We start from the raw sequence: 14,730 nt of genomic DNA on the forward strand, positions 1-14,730 counted from the left end.
CTGACACACATTATGTTTGCTTGTTTATACAGACTCTGCTGACAGAGTGCTCAATGGCAGCTTGCTGTAATGTACTGCACAGGGTGTGCATTTAACAAGGACGTGCTTTTATACCATCTGAATTGATTTAAACTGTCTACTTATTTCCGCACTGCATTTTGCCAACACAGTCAAAACCTTTCAATATATCTTCAGAGGGAGTGAAAACCAGTCAACAGCTGAAGCTGACTTTATCAGGAGATCAGCAAAGACCTGGCAAGATAAGCACTAAAACACAGAGCAGAAGGGTTCATAAAACAAAACAATACAGGTAGCCTGATCCAGTCCTGGATTTACTATGACTTTAAAAAGACACACCGTGAGTTTGCTGCCTATACACAGTGGTTATTCACGCTGGTATTAAGACCTGGAATGTGTGAAACTGCTGTGCAGTAGGAGTCTTATTTCCATCCCTGCACTGTACATGCAGTACACATTGTCGTGGGCATAAACACACTGTGTGCTGTATCATGCTACTTCATATTGTATATAAACTTCTCACTCACATGCAAAAAAGTGTCCAGTAGCTGTTGCATGGATTTCCTGAGTGATATTAAGTTGGGTTGCTGATAAATGCCTGCTGAATGAAAGTCTGATATCAGGAGTGTTACCTGTTGAGGTCCCAGGTGCGGACAGTGTTCCCCGCAGCAGCGTAGAGCATGGATCCGGAGGGGTTGAGAGCAATCTGGTTGATCTGGAACTCGCCCTGCGCAGTGGTGACGGTTCGAGTGGTGTTGCTGGCACAGGCGTCTCCCGAAATGACCTGACCGGACGACCTAGAACAGAAGCCAGGATACACATCACATTACAGCAGCCTTCAGGATACACATCGCATTACAGCAGCCTTCAGGACACACATCACATAGAGCAGCCTTCAGGAATCAGGTCACACTCACATGAGTGTGCGCACACACTTGGAGGTGTCCCGGATGTCCCACACTTTGATGTACGAGGTGGAGACGGTGAAGACCAGGCAGGCGCTGCTGCAGTACTTCACTGAGACCACGTTGTTGGGGTGGCCTCTCAGAGTGATGATCTCCTGTCCCGTCACCAGGTTCCACATCTTACAGGTCCGATCTGTAGAAAAAACGTTAATTCAGGGAAACATCACTCTTGCAAAAAGACCTGGCAATGGTTAGCGAACTTCTGTTCCCAATCTCTGTATTATTATTGAAATCCTTTCTCCATCAGGTATTTGAATCTGTGCATACTGAGGTTGACTTTTAATATTTCAGATTTGAGTTCACTAAATACCGCAGACGGCCCAGCGGCAATTGCAACCTTCACATATCACAAGATCTTACTTTGCAGAGTTTGTGTTTCTTCTGTATGTGAATTTCTATTTCTGTACAGGATGACAGAACCACTGTGTTACTGCTGTGCAAGCCAGCTAACAACGGGTTTCATCGTGTGTAGATTACTGCTTCAGAATCGTCACATGGTTAAGAAAACAAACCACTGCACTGCAGGATAAGCTGCAGACTCATCGTGCATAATTATTTTTAATTAGGTTCATTTGCCATTCAAATTCAAGCAATGGAAGAACAGGTGTTTGGACTGGTGCAGACTATCACACATGGAGAGAGCTAAAATACCAGTACTTACACACATACTGCACAGTGGGTTTATGGAAGGTCCTCATTTCAAACATCATTTCACCAGGTGGAGTGGAACAGACGGACACATGGATCACCATGTGGAGCGGAACAGACGGACGAACGGACGCTATCAGCACATAAGGGTCCCCAGTTTTTGAAAGAGGACCTCCCAAAAACAACACAGATTCTGAGATTCTCAGTTTCAGAGATATTCTTTGAAAATGAAGCATGTGATCTGTTTAACAGTTTGAATAATACTGCAGGTTTCCACAACTTCCCTCCCCTTCTAAAGGGCTGGCACTGCTGCCAGGCCACTGGAACACCTTCCCTCCCCCTTCTAAAGCTCACCTTTGGATCCGGTGAAGAGCAGCTCATCGGTGGCGTCCAGACACAGCACTGGTTTGGAGTGCCCCTCTGCCACTGACACACACTGCAGAGGGGCTGTCCTGGCACCTTTGATACCCCCAATGGGATTAATGGCACCCCTAGTGACACCAAAGACAATGCATTCAGTGACAGACTTCGAAAAGACTTTCCCTTGGTGTTCACAAATCTCCCATTAAAATACTCTGCTTGGGTATTCAAGAGGTAGGACAAAGTTAGGTTGTGCCCTAGTTTTTTTGTGTGTGTTTTTTTTAACTTCCCAAAGTGCATTACAAAGCCTGTTCAAAAAGCATGTATTTTTCTCCTGATAACAATTCAAAGGCAGGCAATGTTCTTGCACTGACAGGTTCCCTGCACTCTGCCTTAGAGGAGAGGAGGAGGGAGGGGAAAGGGAGGACGCTCTTCCCAATTAAACTGCAATGAGTTCTGAAGCCAAGTCCCAGCTGACACTTCAAACGCTTCCCAGAATCAATAGCTCTGCTTTAACATGGCTAACTGCAGAGCAAGGAAGATCTGCAATGACACACTTTCCAGATGTTTCTAGACCGTAATGCATTTTGAAAGGACTGAGGAGTCAGTACATTTACAAGAGAACGCAGCTTTCTATGCAGGGACAATAACGATACTGTTATGCAACACTTCCTTTGTGGCCTGACCTTCAAAGAAAACTACACTTCACTTTTTAGATTTTTGGTCATCATATAAATTACACAACTCATTAAGGGAAAGCCCAGAGCAAGTTTTTTGTAGATTGCACTTCCTTGGAAAGCAGTTTCAAAGAAGTCAATGTTTTCAGCATTCAGAGAACACGGCTCTTACCAATAATGCCCTCTACAGGGCACTGCTAGAACTACAACACAGTGAAGACCAGGCTCTGTCAGAATCTATATGCCGAATGGTGCCAGAGATAAGTACTGTAGTCACATCTGCCACAGCTAGGATAGGATGTACTATATAAAAAACACAGCTTTTATTTTTAGAAAGGGAGCATGTTAGTTGTGTCTCATCTTCTAGCCGATCTCGTCTGCTTGTATAGTGTGCGATTCCCTCTCGAGTTCGCCCCAGTGGAAGCGTCATCACGTTAACAGATAGCTGTCCCCTGGCTGGCTGCCCAAGCCTGGCTTTCTATTTACTGAGCCCAGGAGGCAGGCAAAACATACCTGTTCTGACATAAATAGATCTCCTCGAACAGGGGCATATTCCCAACTAACAATGTAAAAATAGTAAACGTACAGTGGTTGGATAAATAACCAGAAACACCTGCCATAACACTGTCATTAGGGAGTAGAGCCACCGATGCCTCTCTTCTACTGTCTTGCCTATCATGACTGAAACCAACAGTGTACAAATTCAATGGTACTTGCTTAACAAATCGTTATGGTGAAGGACATCCCATGTCTGTGAAAGTGTGTGCTAGACATGACAGGTGTTTTTTTTGTCAAACTGCTGTATGCAGCGTACTGCAGGTGTTTCCATTCTTCTTCACCCCTTCAAACATCCCTAAACAAAACAGTGATTTCACAATAAAAAATATACAAAAAATAAAGTTTCCAAATTTCCAAAAACTGAAAAGTATAAAAGCTACATGCAGGTCAGCCAAATCAAATAATCCAGACAGACGAAAAAAAAAAAAAAAGGATCATAAAATATCCAGCCCAAAAACAAAAGTACAAAAAAGGAGGATGTGTTCATGCAGCATCGACTCTTTCAGCTGATGTAGTTCATGTCAAAACTTGAAATGGCCGATGCTAGCATGGCGTCAATCGTTTAATTCGGTCCCTGAATCGCAGTTCAATCAAAGTGGAAGAAGATAAAGGGACCAATTAAGCAATTCTGTGTACCCTGAATGAACCTTCTCAGTTTCATATTGCAAAACGGCCCTAGCAGGCTTCCATAGTGCGCTACAAAGGAACGGCTGGCAGGACAGTAATCGAGAAAAGCTGCTGCAGCCTTCAGTCTCTGGAGAAAATGAAGCATGCAGTTCAGCGCCACCCTGGCAAGCACTGCAAAGGGTTTGGAACAAGGGATTGTGAGGAGCCCGTCACTGCTGCCTGCCACAGATAAAACCAAAAGGAAACATGTTTTACTCTTGCAAATGGGTTTACTTGACTGGGTATTGAGAAGGGACCCCTTCTAGATGTCAGGTTTCCAGGTCATACAGAAACAAGTTCAAATAAATAAATAAATAAATTCAAAAACAACCACATACAATAATGGAACTTAAATGTAGTGTGACCCCTCAAAACTCAGCTGAAATGTTTTCAGCAAAGAATTATTGTAAAAAAAAGAAAAAAAAAGAAAAAAAAAGAAAAAAGTCACAATACAGTACAGTAATCCATCGCGTATCCGACTGCGATGGGACCAGAGTAAGGGCGGGTATGTAAAAAGGCAGAAGAATGAATCCTGTTTTAAATCCCATTACACACAGCTATAGCAATTACTATATTCACACAATTCTTTTTTTGAGATTCAGCTTTTATTAGGGAGCTCCCCTAAATCCCTTGTTAATAATTAATACCCTGTATCTTTCTAATGACAGAGTAGCCGTCTGCCGTGTGGGTGCGTGCATTCGCTGCTGAGTGACAGGCAGGAGATCGAGACTGAGGCCCCCTGCAGGCGAACAGGATTTATTTACATATCAACATACTGAACAGCTCACGTGACACTACCAGCAATGGCAGAACACGGAGCACATACAACACAGTGTATGAAAACTTTGGTGGGATCTCCAATCTCTGAGCTAATCTTCTCTGTTCAATAATAAACTAACACTGCTGAAATGCTTGAGCATGGCAGATAAACTGTTATAGTGGATATGTGATGGGTGGATACTGTATATTCAAATAACTTTACCTCACCCTTTGATAATAATAATAATAATAATAATAATAATAACAACATTATATTTTACAATGTTATGGTAACCAATTTCAAAACTAAAATGTCGACATACAGCATGTTCAACAATTACAAGTTTGATGATAGAAATTGATAACTGGAACCACGGCTTCTTTAATTTCGGAAGTTCGCGCCTGCGCAGTAAGAGCGATATTTATTTATTTTTCCACGTTAAAATTCTTCTCTGTTTATCAATAATAACTAACCACTGCTGAAAGCGCTTGAGCATGGCAGAAAAAACTGTTATAGTGGATCTGTGATGGGGTGGTCTTGCGAAGGATTACTGTATCTCATAGAGATCAATAATAATAATAATAATAATAATAATAATAATAATAATAATAATAATAATACAAAGAAAACTAATAATTTAACAGACTCTAAACTTATGGAAAGCGTTCGAGGTCAGAGCCTTGCAGTAAGTATATCAATAGAAATTTTTTTCACTTTTGTCATCCTGAGGATTCTTTTATTTGTGAATGATGAAGGTTCATTCAGCTCGCTATCGTGAGAACACACACAAAACTGGTTAGACAAAACACAAAAGGTGAACATGCAAACAGCAATGCATGGGCAGAGCAGCCCTGGGAGGCTTTAACACAGGCCTGCACGGTGTGAGACAGTAAGAGAAATACCTATACCTCAGCACCTCCGAGAGAGAGGAGTCACTGTCGTCAGACCTATGGACAGAAACAGCAGCAGGGTTACAGGAGAGAAGCAGAGTCCTAACACAAGAGGAGGGGAGAGGGAGGGGGACAGGTCCAGCAGAGAGGAATCCCAATACAAGGAGGGGAAAGCAAATCCGTCAGGTTAGCAGCAGGTATGCTAGGATTAAGGACCAGACAGACACTGAGACAGCAAGTTCTACACAGCATCCCATCTCTGCTTTGTTGGGCAATAGCAACGCTGGCTGTTTCTTTAATAATCACTACAGTAGATAGAAAGGGATACAGGCACTGTCTGTACACAGCCCTGTGAGAAGAAGCTATGAGTCCGTCCGCCCCTGGATGCACAAGGCTTGCATATCCTTGTTGTTTTCTGCGTCGGGTCCCGTTTTTCAATTCCAATTCTTTTTTTAAACCAATTCCCAATTCAAATTCAAATTCCCTTTTAATCAATTCTAACACATCACTGGTCAAACTTGCAGTGGTCTGTTAAAAGGAGCTATTCAGAGTGGCAACAAAGTGCTTAAACTGAAAAACAGGCAGGCACTGGAGATCCCAGTCTGTGTGCTTTGGACACAGGAGTTTCTCGTGGCATACCCGACACGGAAAGGTTCCAACACAGCAAAGGGGGGCGACAAGAGAAATGCACAGAGACGGGACGGTTACAGGACGAGGAACAAACAAAAACACATCCAGGCAGGCGAGCTCTGAGAGGATTTCAAATCTCATGCTTCTCATCCAGCGGATTTAGATCCGAATTCTTGAACTCCGCCAACGTATGGAGCTGAATAGGATTGTTGATTTAACACATGTGTGTAATAGCTGGGACTGGTAGATAGCTACACATTAAGTGTGCAGAAACAGAACAGCCACTGAAGAGTCTGACTTGGGGACCACTTCAAGCACAGCACTGAAGAGCCGTTCTTTCATTGTCAACAGGTACAAATAAAAGAACCGTAAGCATTTAACAAGTGCATGCTATAGTTTTCATTTAGCAATGCACGGATATCCCCAGCCACTTTATCGTTTCTACATTCAATCTATTACTGATCCTTTTCATTGGCCCAATATCTTGCCACACAGGTTAATGATAGCAATGTGCTATAAGTGAATACTCATTTGCTACTCTTATGCATTGAAAAAAAAAATCTGCAAAAAAAGTGATGATGGTAATCAATGCATATACAGAGGGGTTGGAAGGTAACTTTAGCATTGCTGCTGTAGAACAAAAAACATGACTGGAGAACCAAGGCACATGCACTTCCATTGGCCTCTATTTATCAGGACCTGTCTGTCTGTGTCCTTGACTGGACTTGACATCGCCCTGGTGTGGGCTGCAGTAGCGCAAAGTATCCCAGTGACTTTACAATCTCGACACAGACATGAAACTGAAATCAAGAGTCAACAAAAACAAGTGACCAGGCGATCAGAGTCCCTCGCAGTGAGGGAGGGCCTGGGATGATGGTCAGACACATGGAGAGGGAGGGTGTGTGGACGATGGTCAGACACATGGAGAGGGAGGGTGTGTGGATGATGGTCAGACACATTGAGAGGGAGGTTGTGGAGACAATGGTCAGACACATGGAGAGGGAGGGCCTGGGGACGATGGTCAGACACACAGAGAGGGAGGGCGTGTGGACGACGGTCAGACACATTGAGAGGGAGGTTGTGGGGACGATGGTCGGTACTCACTTGTCCAGCGCAGAACCCTGGCTCTGGTTACTGGTGAGACGGGAGAAGACATTCCTGTCATTGCGGGGTCTCAGAGGGGGGGAGGACGGAGGGGTGTACCCCCCTTCTGGAGACCTGGTGAACAAAGAAAGCTATTCTTTAAAATGTTTGGCACATTCCCCAAGTACTGTACAGTATAAACCCAAGATAATATCACCTAAATCCAACTTACAATTTATTTTATATGTGAATAACATTAATGTTGCTGAACACATATGCATCTCTAATGCATCCTAGCCCATATCCACCACCTTACCCAGGAATACAATTCCCTGCTCCCTGTTACCTGTAGGGCTGTCCCCGGTCATAGGACTTTCTTCTGTTTAGTGGTGAAGTCTCAGGTCCCCTTGACTGCCTAGGACTGATATCATTCAAAAGGCTACATTTAAAAATATGTTTTATGTTTTTTATTATTATCAAGTGTGCCAAATGTTAAAAACACATGCAATTACTTTGAGCTTACTAGAACAGGGATCTATTGCATTTTAAACAGGGATCCATTGCATTTGAACTAAACAGATGACACATCAGTCTGTCAGCTTCACATTTTCAGTACCTGGGTACTTCTTTTTGATTTTATCACAGTCAGTTTGTGTCACAGGAGAGGTTTAGTTCAGTATAGTTTCTGTTATTTTATCACAGTCAGTTTGTTTCAGAGGAGAGGTTTAGTTCAGTATAGTTTCTGTTATTTTATCACAGTCAGTTTGTTTCAGAGGAGAGGTTTAGTTCAGTATAGTTTCTGTTATTTTATCACAGTCAGTTTGTTTCAGAGGAGAGGTTTAGTTCAGTATAGTTTCTGTTATTTTATCACAGTCAGTTTGTTTCAGAGGAGAGGTTTAGTTCAGTATAGTTTCTGTTATTTTATCACAGTCAGTTTGTATCAGAGGAGAGGTTTAGTTGAGTACACGTTCTGTTGCACAATTGTAAAGTGTCTTTGTTTGCTATGAACCAGTAAGAGGATGAATAAACAGGTTCTGGCGTCACTCACAAGGTGTTCCCCCTGGTGGGGAGGCTGATGGTGCGGGACACCTTGTCTCTGCTGTACGAGTCCCTGATGGAGAAGCTGACTCCGTTCTCTCGGATCTCGCTGAGAGATGCCATGGACCTGGCCATGTTCTTGGAGGACACGTCCAGAGGCGGGCCCAGGTACTCTGCAGAGACAGCTTTCATCTGGACAGACAGCTTGGGCTCAGTCTGAAATGCACAGGGACACCATCAGGCTCTGGGGTTTCACACAATCCACCCCACAGTCACACTGTGCCACCCTTCAAACAGTGCAGGAACATTATTTTTGACTTTTAGCCTTTGCTTCTAACACTCCATGTATAAATAAATACATCTCAGAAGCACTGGATTATTTAACTTTTGCAAAAAAGATATGTGCATTCCTATAATTCTGTAATAAGGATCACAGTCTGTGTGTGTGTGTGTGTGTGTGTGTGTGTGTGTGTGTGTGTGTGTGTGTGTGTGTGTGTGTGTGTAACTTAGATTGACAGTTTGTCAAACTAGATCAAGCACTAATGAACATCATCACATCCTGGTTTTTATAATATAGGGTCACACTGTAAAGTTCCTACCTTCCGCTTAAAATCATCTTGGCTTGCAGACACCTTCAAGGTGAAGGACTGTGAGAAACTGAAAGAATAGAATAGGCATTAGGGTCCCTGAATTGCAGAGCTTAGAATCCAAACAGACAGTATGCCCTGCTGTTAAACAGACACCCACCTCCCCTCAGAAGCTTGGCTGAACTCAGACACCTCCTCGTCTGTGCTGGCATATCCGTTTTCTGGCAAGACACACGCAAACGGTCATGGAATACACAGTCAACACATATGCACAATACTGTCACATATTTATAACCACTAGATGGCAGTGTTTCCAACTTGTTATGCCACATGGCGGCTACAGTACCATAGGTAAGTAATGTAAAGCCCAGAGGTGTGGTAAGTTGAATTGTACAGCATGGTAAACTATGGTATCTGCATGTTTTTACCATGGGAAAACTGCAAAAGGGATTGCACTATTTATTTGGTCCTGTTTATGAATTGTTGTATTTTGTATTACACTGGTTTCATTGAAGGCGCTGGTGCTAATAGAAATAACCCCACCTTGCTGCACGTTGTGGATGAGTGCTTGCAGCTCCGGCATGCACTCTGCCTTCTCCCGCAATGCGTCCAGGATCATGTGGTTCTGAGCAGAGCCGGTCATGTCCGTCTGTCTGAGCCGACCCTCCAGCAGTCTGATCTGAGTTTCCTTCTGGGCCACCTGCAGACCCTGAGCATACCAGAGGGGGGCAGCACTTACAATGGGACCAATATAAAACCATATCATCAGTGCTGTTCACCTGCTCTATACTATAAGACACCATGAATAGCAGGGCCTCACTAGCCAGTCAATGCTGGAGAATATATGCCCATGCAGGGCACAGAAATCCTTCAGTAATGACCTCCAGCAGCAGCTATATATAGATGCATGAGGCACATTACCTTGTCAATATACAGATTTGAGCAGTCTTACCTTCTCAATTGACGCCTTGAGGAAGTGATCCAGCAAGTGGCGCGCTTCTGCCAGGGAGCAGGAGCTGATGACAACCGAGGTGTCCACAGAATCCAGCTCGTCCTGCAAAACCAATCGATTCAAACAATCAGATCAGACCAAACACAGGGCCTGATCTCAAATCGGTAGTAACTCGTTCATTATAACCTTGTTACTTAATTATAAAGCTCAGGGATGCAAGCATTTGAAATAGTCTTCAAAACAGAACTAAAATCTGGCTCCTAATAGCATTCGTTTCCTCCTAGATAACTGGCCTGCAGTGCAAGGTCTGGTACCATGGGCTGTAAAGGGCATGCAGCAGATACAGTCATGACCACTGAATGGTATCACTGACCTTGGTCTCCTCAATCTGCATGATGGTGGCCTGGCAGTCAGAGAGGCTGTCGTTGATGTAGTCGATGTTGGCGTTCAGGACCTCGATCTCCTCATTCATCTCCTGCAGGGGCTTCTCGTCCTCCAGCGGGTCATTCAGGAATTTCTCCCGCTTCCTCAGCAGCGCCTCCTGCTGCACCGCCAGCTCCTCCCGTTTCTGGAAAGCACATAGTTTACACGCATCAGCTCTGGAGCTTCACAGCACCAGGAGGTGCTCAATAACAGGGTAGTCCTGGACAGAATCAGCTTTAGAGCTTCACAGCACCAGGAGGTGCTGAATGTGCAGGAGCCCTGAACAGAGACAGATACCTTGATGAGCCGGTCCATGTCTGCCTCCATGTTAGTTATGGTCATTCTCTGCATGACAATGTCCATGATCCGGCGCTCCAGAGCCTGCCACTTCTGCCGAGCCACTTTGGCAAAGCTGCCACCCACCCCCTTCCTCTGGAACTTCTTCCTGCAAAGAGGAACACAGGTAGAGAAAGGGGGTTTGATTCCTCTAACTTCATGCTTGCAAGGAGCAATCTTGGGTCATGTAAAAAATGAGCAAAGATCTCATGGAGGAAGAGATGGGAGAAATATAGTAATGGTAAAAGGAAATATACAAAAAGAAGGACTGAAAAGGGATAGGAAAAAGAATAAATAAAAGAAAGGGTTACCAAATGACAGAAAGAAAGGAGTGTTGAAAGCACAGAGAAAAAGACTGAGTGAGTGAGTGAGTGTGCAGGGCAGTCCTCCTGACCTGGGGGTGCGGGCTCCGTTAACTGCTCCGTTGACCGCTGGCTCGGGCTCCCCCAGGTATCCATTGATCTTCTTGTTCCACTGCCGCACGATGTTGGAGACCGAGCGCGCAGATTCGGGCTCTGAGGAGGTGGTGCTGGCAGACAGCTCCGCACCAGAGTCCAGGGTGTTGATGCGCCGACTGACACGCCCTGCAACCCGGTCTGACATGGGCTTGGTGAGCCGGCGCAGAGCGGAGACCTGCAGAGCAATCCATTCACACAAAACACTGTTAAAAAACTTAATGCAGTAGGTATTCATTCAATTAAAGACTGTCTTCCCTTTTGAACAAGCTTAGCGCTTGTTAATAGTTCAATCTCACCTCCTGAGTTTTCCTCTTCAGAACTATTTCTTGTTGCCTCTTTTGTGACTCCAGAGTTCGAATTTGATACTAAATAATAAAATCAGAAATGCAAAGTTAAACAGCTGATTTTGAATTCACAGTCAGAACATCAATGGCATTCACACATGCATTCCCAAGAGGTGGATAGGACCATGTTCTGCATGGGCCCCTCCAGGGCAGGCAGGAATACAATGAGTACAAATTCCAAAAAAGCTGCCCTCGACTCACATAAATTCTCACACTATTCTGCCTTCTTTTGAATCTGGAAAGTAGGGCTCAGGGGAGTGGGGCTCAGGGGAGTGGGGCTCTCTCAACATTCCCCGGGGGGTCTGTGAGCTCACCTCCTGCCTGCGCTGCTCCTTCTTCAGCTGGGCGATCTCACGATTTCGCTTGGCCTCGATCAGCCGCCTCCTCTGCTGCTCCTCCTTCATCTGCTTCATCAAAGCGACCTGCGTAACAAGCACAGCCGTTCAGAGAGCTCCCAGCAGCAGGCAGGGCTTGATCACACATCTCTGGAGCTCCAGCATTACTTCACTGGCTTTCAGTATGTTCACATTCTTTCTTTGAACTTATAATACTTTATCCTCAATCAATACCTAGCCACCCAGTCTCGCTCAGCCTCACCTTGGCTTTCTTCATCTCAGCCACTTCTCCCTGCAGCTTCTTGAGCTCCCTCTCGTAGCGGGTCTGGTTCTTGAGGAGCCGCGCATGCTCCTTCTGCGCCGCCTGCAGCTTCTGCAGGTCGCGGTTCATCTCCTTTAGCCGCTTCTCGTAGTCCGACTTGATCTTACTGGCCTTCTCCTCTGTGTAGTTCTCCATAGACACTGGGCAGCAGCAGAAAAACAACGCACATGTTAGAGACACCAGAGACCAGAGTTCAATGTGACTGTGACTAATGCAGCTAGAAGAGAAGCTTAATGTGCAAAGCACTCGTCTGGTCACATGGGGGGAGGGGGGGGGTGTCAGTACGTAGCATTATACTGAAGTCAAGCGTGCATCTTATAACAAAGGAGAGACACCAATGCATGGAGAGTCCATTGCTCTCCCTTATAATGCTGCAGTCAGGAGCCATAGTTAAGAGACTGTGCCTAACTAATGACAATTAAAGTGTTAGTGGAATGGAATCACGTTATGGGCAACTGGAAGCCACTGCTACATTATTAACCTGTTTTCAAAATCTGTACAACGAGCACTACACTTTAAACAAGCTTCTGCACGAGCTATTTAAGAGCCCCCCCCCCCAACCCACCCCGCCCTGCTCCCTCCTTCCTCACTGAGGTTGTGCAGCACCCGGTCCCTCTCCAGCTGGGTGTCTCGGATCTTGTTTTGCAGCATGATGAGTTTCTGCTCGTACTGCAGCTTCAGCGTGTGGAGCCTCTTCTGGCTGTTCTCCAGCTCATCAATCAGCTTCTGCTTGATCTCGATCTCGCACGTCAGCTCAGCCAGGTCCGCCTGGTAATTCTCTGGGAGAGACGAAGAACGAAGCACATGAACAACAGCCAATAACGTGACACGGTGCTCCGTATCAGTGTGGCACAAGGAACCAGCTACCGATCTGAACCAGACGGCTGTCCTCAAATAGCCTGAACGTCAGTGACTGCTTATTCATAGACACGCTCTCTTGGAGGAGGAGGCAGCACAAAACAGTGCAAGACAATCTCTTATCACCCACAGTTTAGGATGTCCTCAGTTTACAGGGTTCCTGTGTGTTTGGGTTGGGATTGTCATCCCACAGTAACTGCTCACCTTTCTCTTCGGAGTCGGAGTCGGAGTCCTGCAGGCTCTCCTCACTCTCGTACTCCTCCTCCTCTCTCCCCTCCCCATCTTCTTCCTCCTCCTCACAGCCACTCTCCTCCTGCTCTTCCTCCTGCGGGCAAAGCACAGCACACAGTTCAGGACCACTCCTCACACTAATGCTTTATTTTTTAAACAAACTGTTAAATTTCTTAATCACTTTAGAGGTTTCATTCAGAAAAAAATTGCGCTCATGACGATTTAGAGTAAATAGCTTTGAGAATCTAGCCCCACCTCCCCAGACGGTCCCAAACATTCTAATGGGACTGTCAAGGTCATGAAACTATTAGAAACAATGCAGGACCACCTGGAGCTCATTATGTAACATGCAGGACTGTTTAGTTCAAGGGAGTTGTGATAAACACTGTGTGTGGAATAGGAGGTTCACATGAAGGGTGTAAAAAAGGTTCTGACTGATTTTCTAGCATGTGTATCACTGGCAAGGCACTGCAGCGCTCCACCCAGACCAGTTACCTCCTCCGCTTCATCGGACTCCGCCTCCCCGTTCTCATGCTGGAGTTTAGCTCTCTTGTTGAATCCCTCCTTCTCCGGACTGCGGACAACAACATGAGTGACAGTTAAGCCCTGGGAACGCAAAGCCACTTCTTTACGAACAGTGGCTTGAAACCTGGCTCCAGGATTCTTCAGAACCGACTATAAACCACACCCACTGTATGATCTCACACAATGTTATCCTCTGGTAGATGTCTTCTAAGCTAACCGGGCTTAAAAATCTTTTAACTCTGCATATCAAAAACCTACAAAATGAAAAGGACAAACAAACATTTGGGTTCTTAGTAGCATTAATAACTTCAGCAGAGGGCATTACTAGAGTGACAACTGACCTTGTTTTTCTTTAACAACACTAAGCCAAAATCTACCAGCTACCGTGAGATCTTTAATAACCCTGAGCCAAAGTTTACCAGCTACCGTAAGATCTTTAACAACCCTGAGCCAAAATCTACCAGCTACCGTGTGATCTTTAACAACCCTGTGCCAAAGTCTTCCAGTTACTGTACGATTATTGTGCATTTAAAATATGAATAAACTGATATAGATCCTCCTCCAAGGTTACCATGCAAATTTCTTGCAATAACTTCATGCATGCTAGAATGTGCTCTTCAGGTTCAAGTAATGGAATGACAGTGCAGCCTGCAATAATCACTGACAGTAACAGCTCACAGATTTATGACAGGGTGTTGAGAATTTACCAAAGTCCAAACTGGATTCTCGTGGCTGGCAAGGGAGGAGACATGGCAGGTGATAATTATAATAACAGGCACTTTCAGGCTCACGATACTTTGCTGTGCTCGGCTGTAAATCTAAAATGAAATTGAGAATGTGTGACACCCTGAGAATCAGTTAAACCACAGGACAGTGTGGCGTGCAGCCCACTGTGCCAGCAACAGTCCAGTACACCACGTGGATATCCAGTGTCCATGCATAACCGAATCGGGTTCAAGCTACCAGTTCAATGAATGGATTCCCAAATCATCTGTATAGTCTGCATGTAAGCACTTTCAAGCTGAAATCAGATTGGAGTTATACTGGGATTCAAGTCCATAGAGGT

At 45.0% G+C, this 14,730-nt stretch overlaps 1 protein-coding gene across 1 annotated transcript in view; it reads right to left on the reverse strand.

The window, feature by feature from the left end:
* The window catches only part of LOC121300345 (kinesin-like protein KIF21B), a 51,418-nt gene that overhangs the window by 8,919 nt on the left and 27,769 nt on the right, over positions 1-14,730 (reverse strand). The window contains exons 12-31 of the mRNA XM_041228907.1: positions 13,635-13,713; positions 13,113-13,233; positions 12,641-12,829; positions 11,991-12,190; positions 11,708-11,815; positions 11,346-11,414; positions 10,986-11,224; positions 10,553-10,700; positions 10,206-10,400; positions 9,833-9,934; positions 9,424-9,589; positions 9,041-9,101; positions 8,893-8,950; positions 8,304-8,509; positions 7,602-7,676; positions 7,277-7,390; positions 5,561-5,599; positions 1,986-2,122; positions 936-1,116; positions 651-815 (exon numbers count right to left, since the gene is read on the reverse strand). Coding sequence (XP_041084841.1) covers positions 651-815; positions 936-1,116; positions 1,986-2,122; positions 5,561-5,599; positions 7,277-7,390; positions 7,602-7,676; positions 8,304-8,509; positions 8,893-8,950; positions 9,041-9,101; positions 9,424-9,589; positions 9,833-9,934; positions 10,206-10,400; positions 10,553-10,700; positions 10,986-11,224; positions 11,346-11,414; positions 11,708-11,815; positions 11,991-12,190; positions 12,641-12,829; positions 13,113-13,233; positions 13,635-13,713 — 2,652 coding nt within the window. The remainder of the gene's footprint in view (positions 1-650; positions 816-935; positions 1,117-1,985; positions 2,123-5,560; positions 5,600-7,276; positions 7,391-7,601; positions 7,677-8,303; positions 8,510-8,892; positions 8,951-9,040; positions 9,102-9,423; positions 9,590-9,832; positions 9,935-10,205; positions 10,401-10,552; positions 10,701-10,985; positions 11,225-11,345; positions 11,415-11,707; positions 11,816-11,990; positions 12,191-12,640; positions 12,830-13,112; positions 13,234-13,634; positions 13,714-14,730) is intronic.

The sequence above is a fragment of the Polyodon spathula genome, chromosome 25 (genome assembly GCF_017654505.1).
Source record: "Polyodon spathula isolate WHYD16114869_AA chromosome 25, ASM1765450v1, whole genome shotgun sequence".
In the NCBI taxonomy this organism is placed as follows: domain Eukaryota; kingdom Metazoa; phylum Chordata; class Actinopteri; order Acipenseriformes; family Polyodontidae; genus Polyodon; species Polyodon spathula.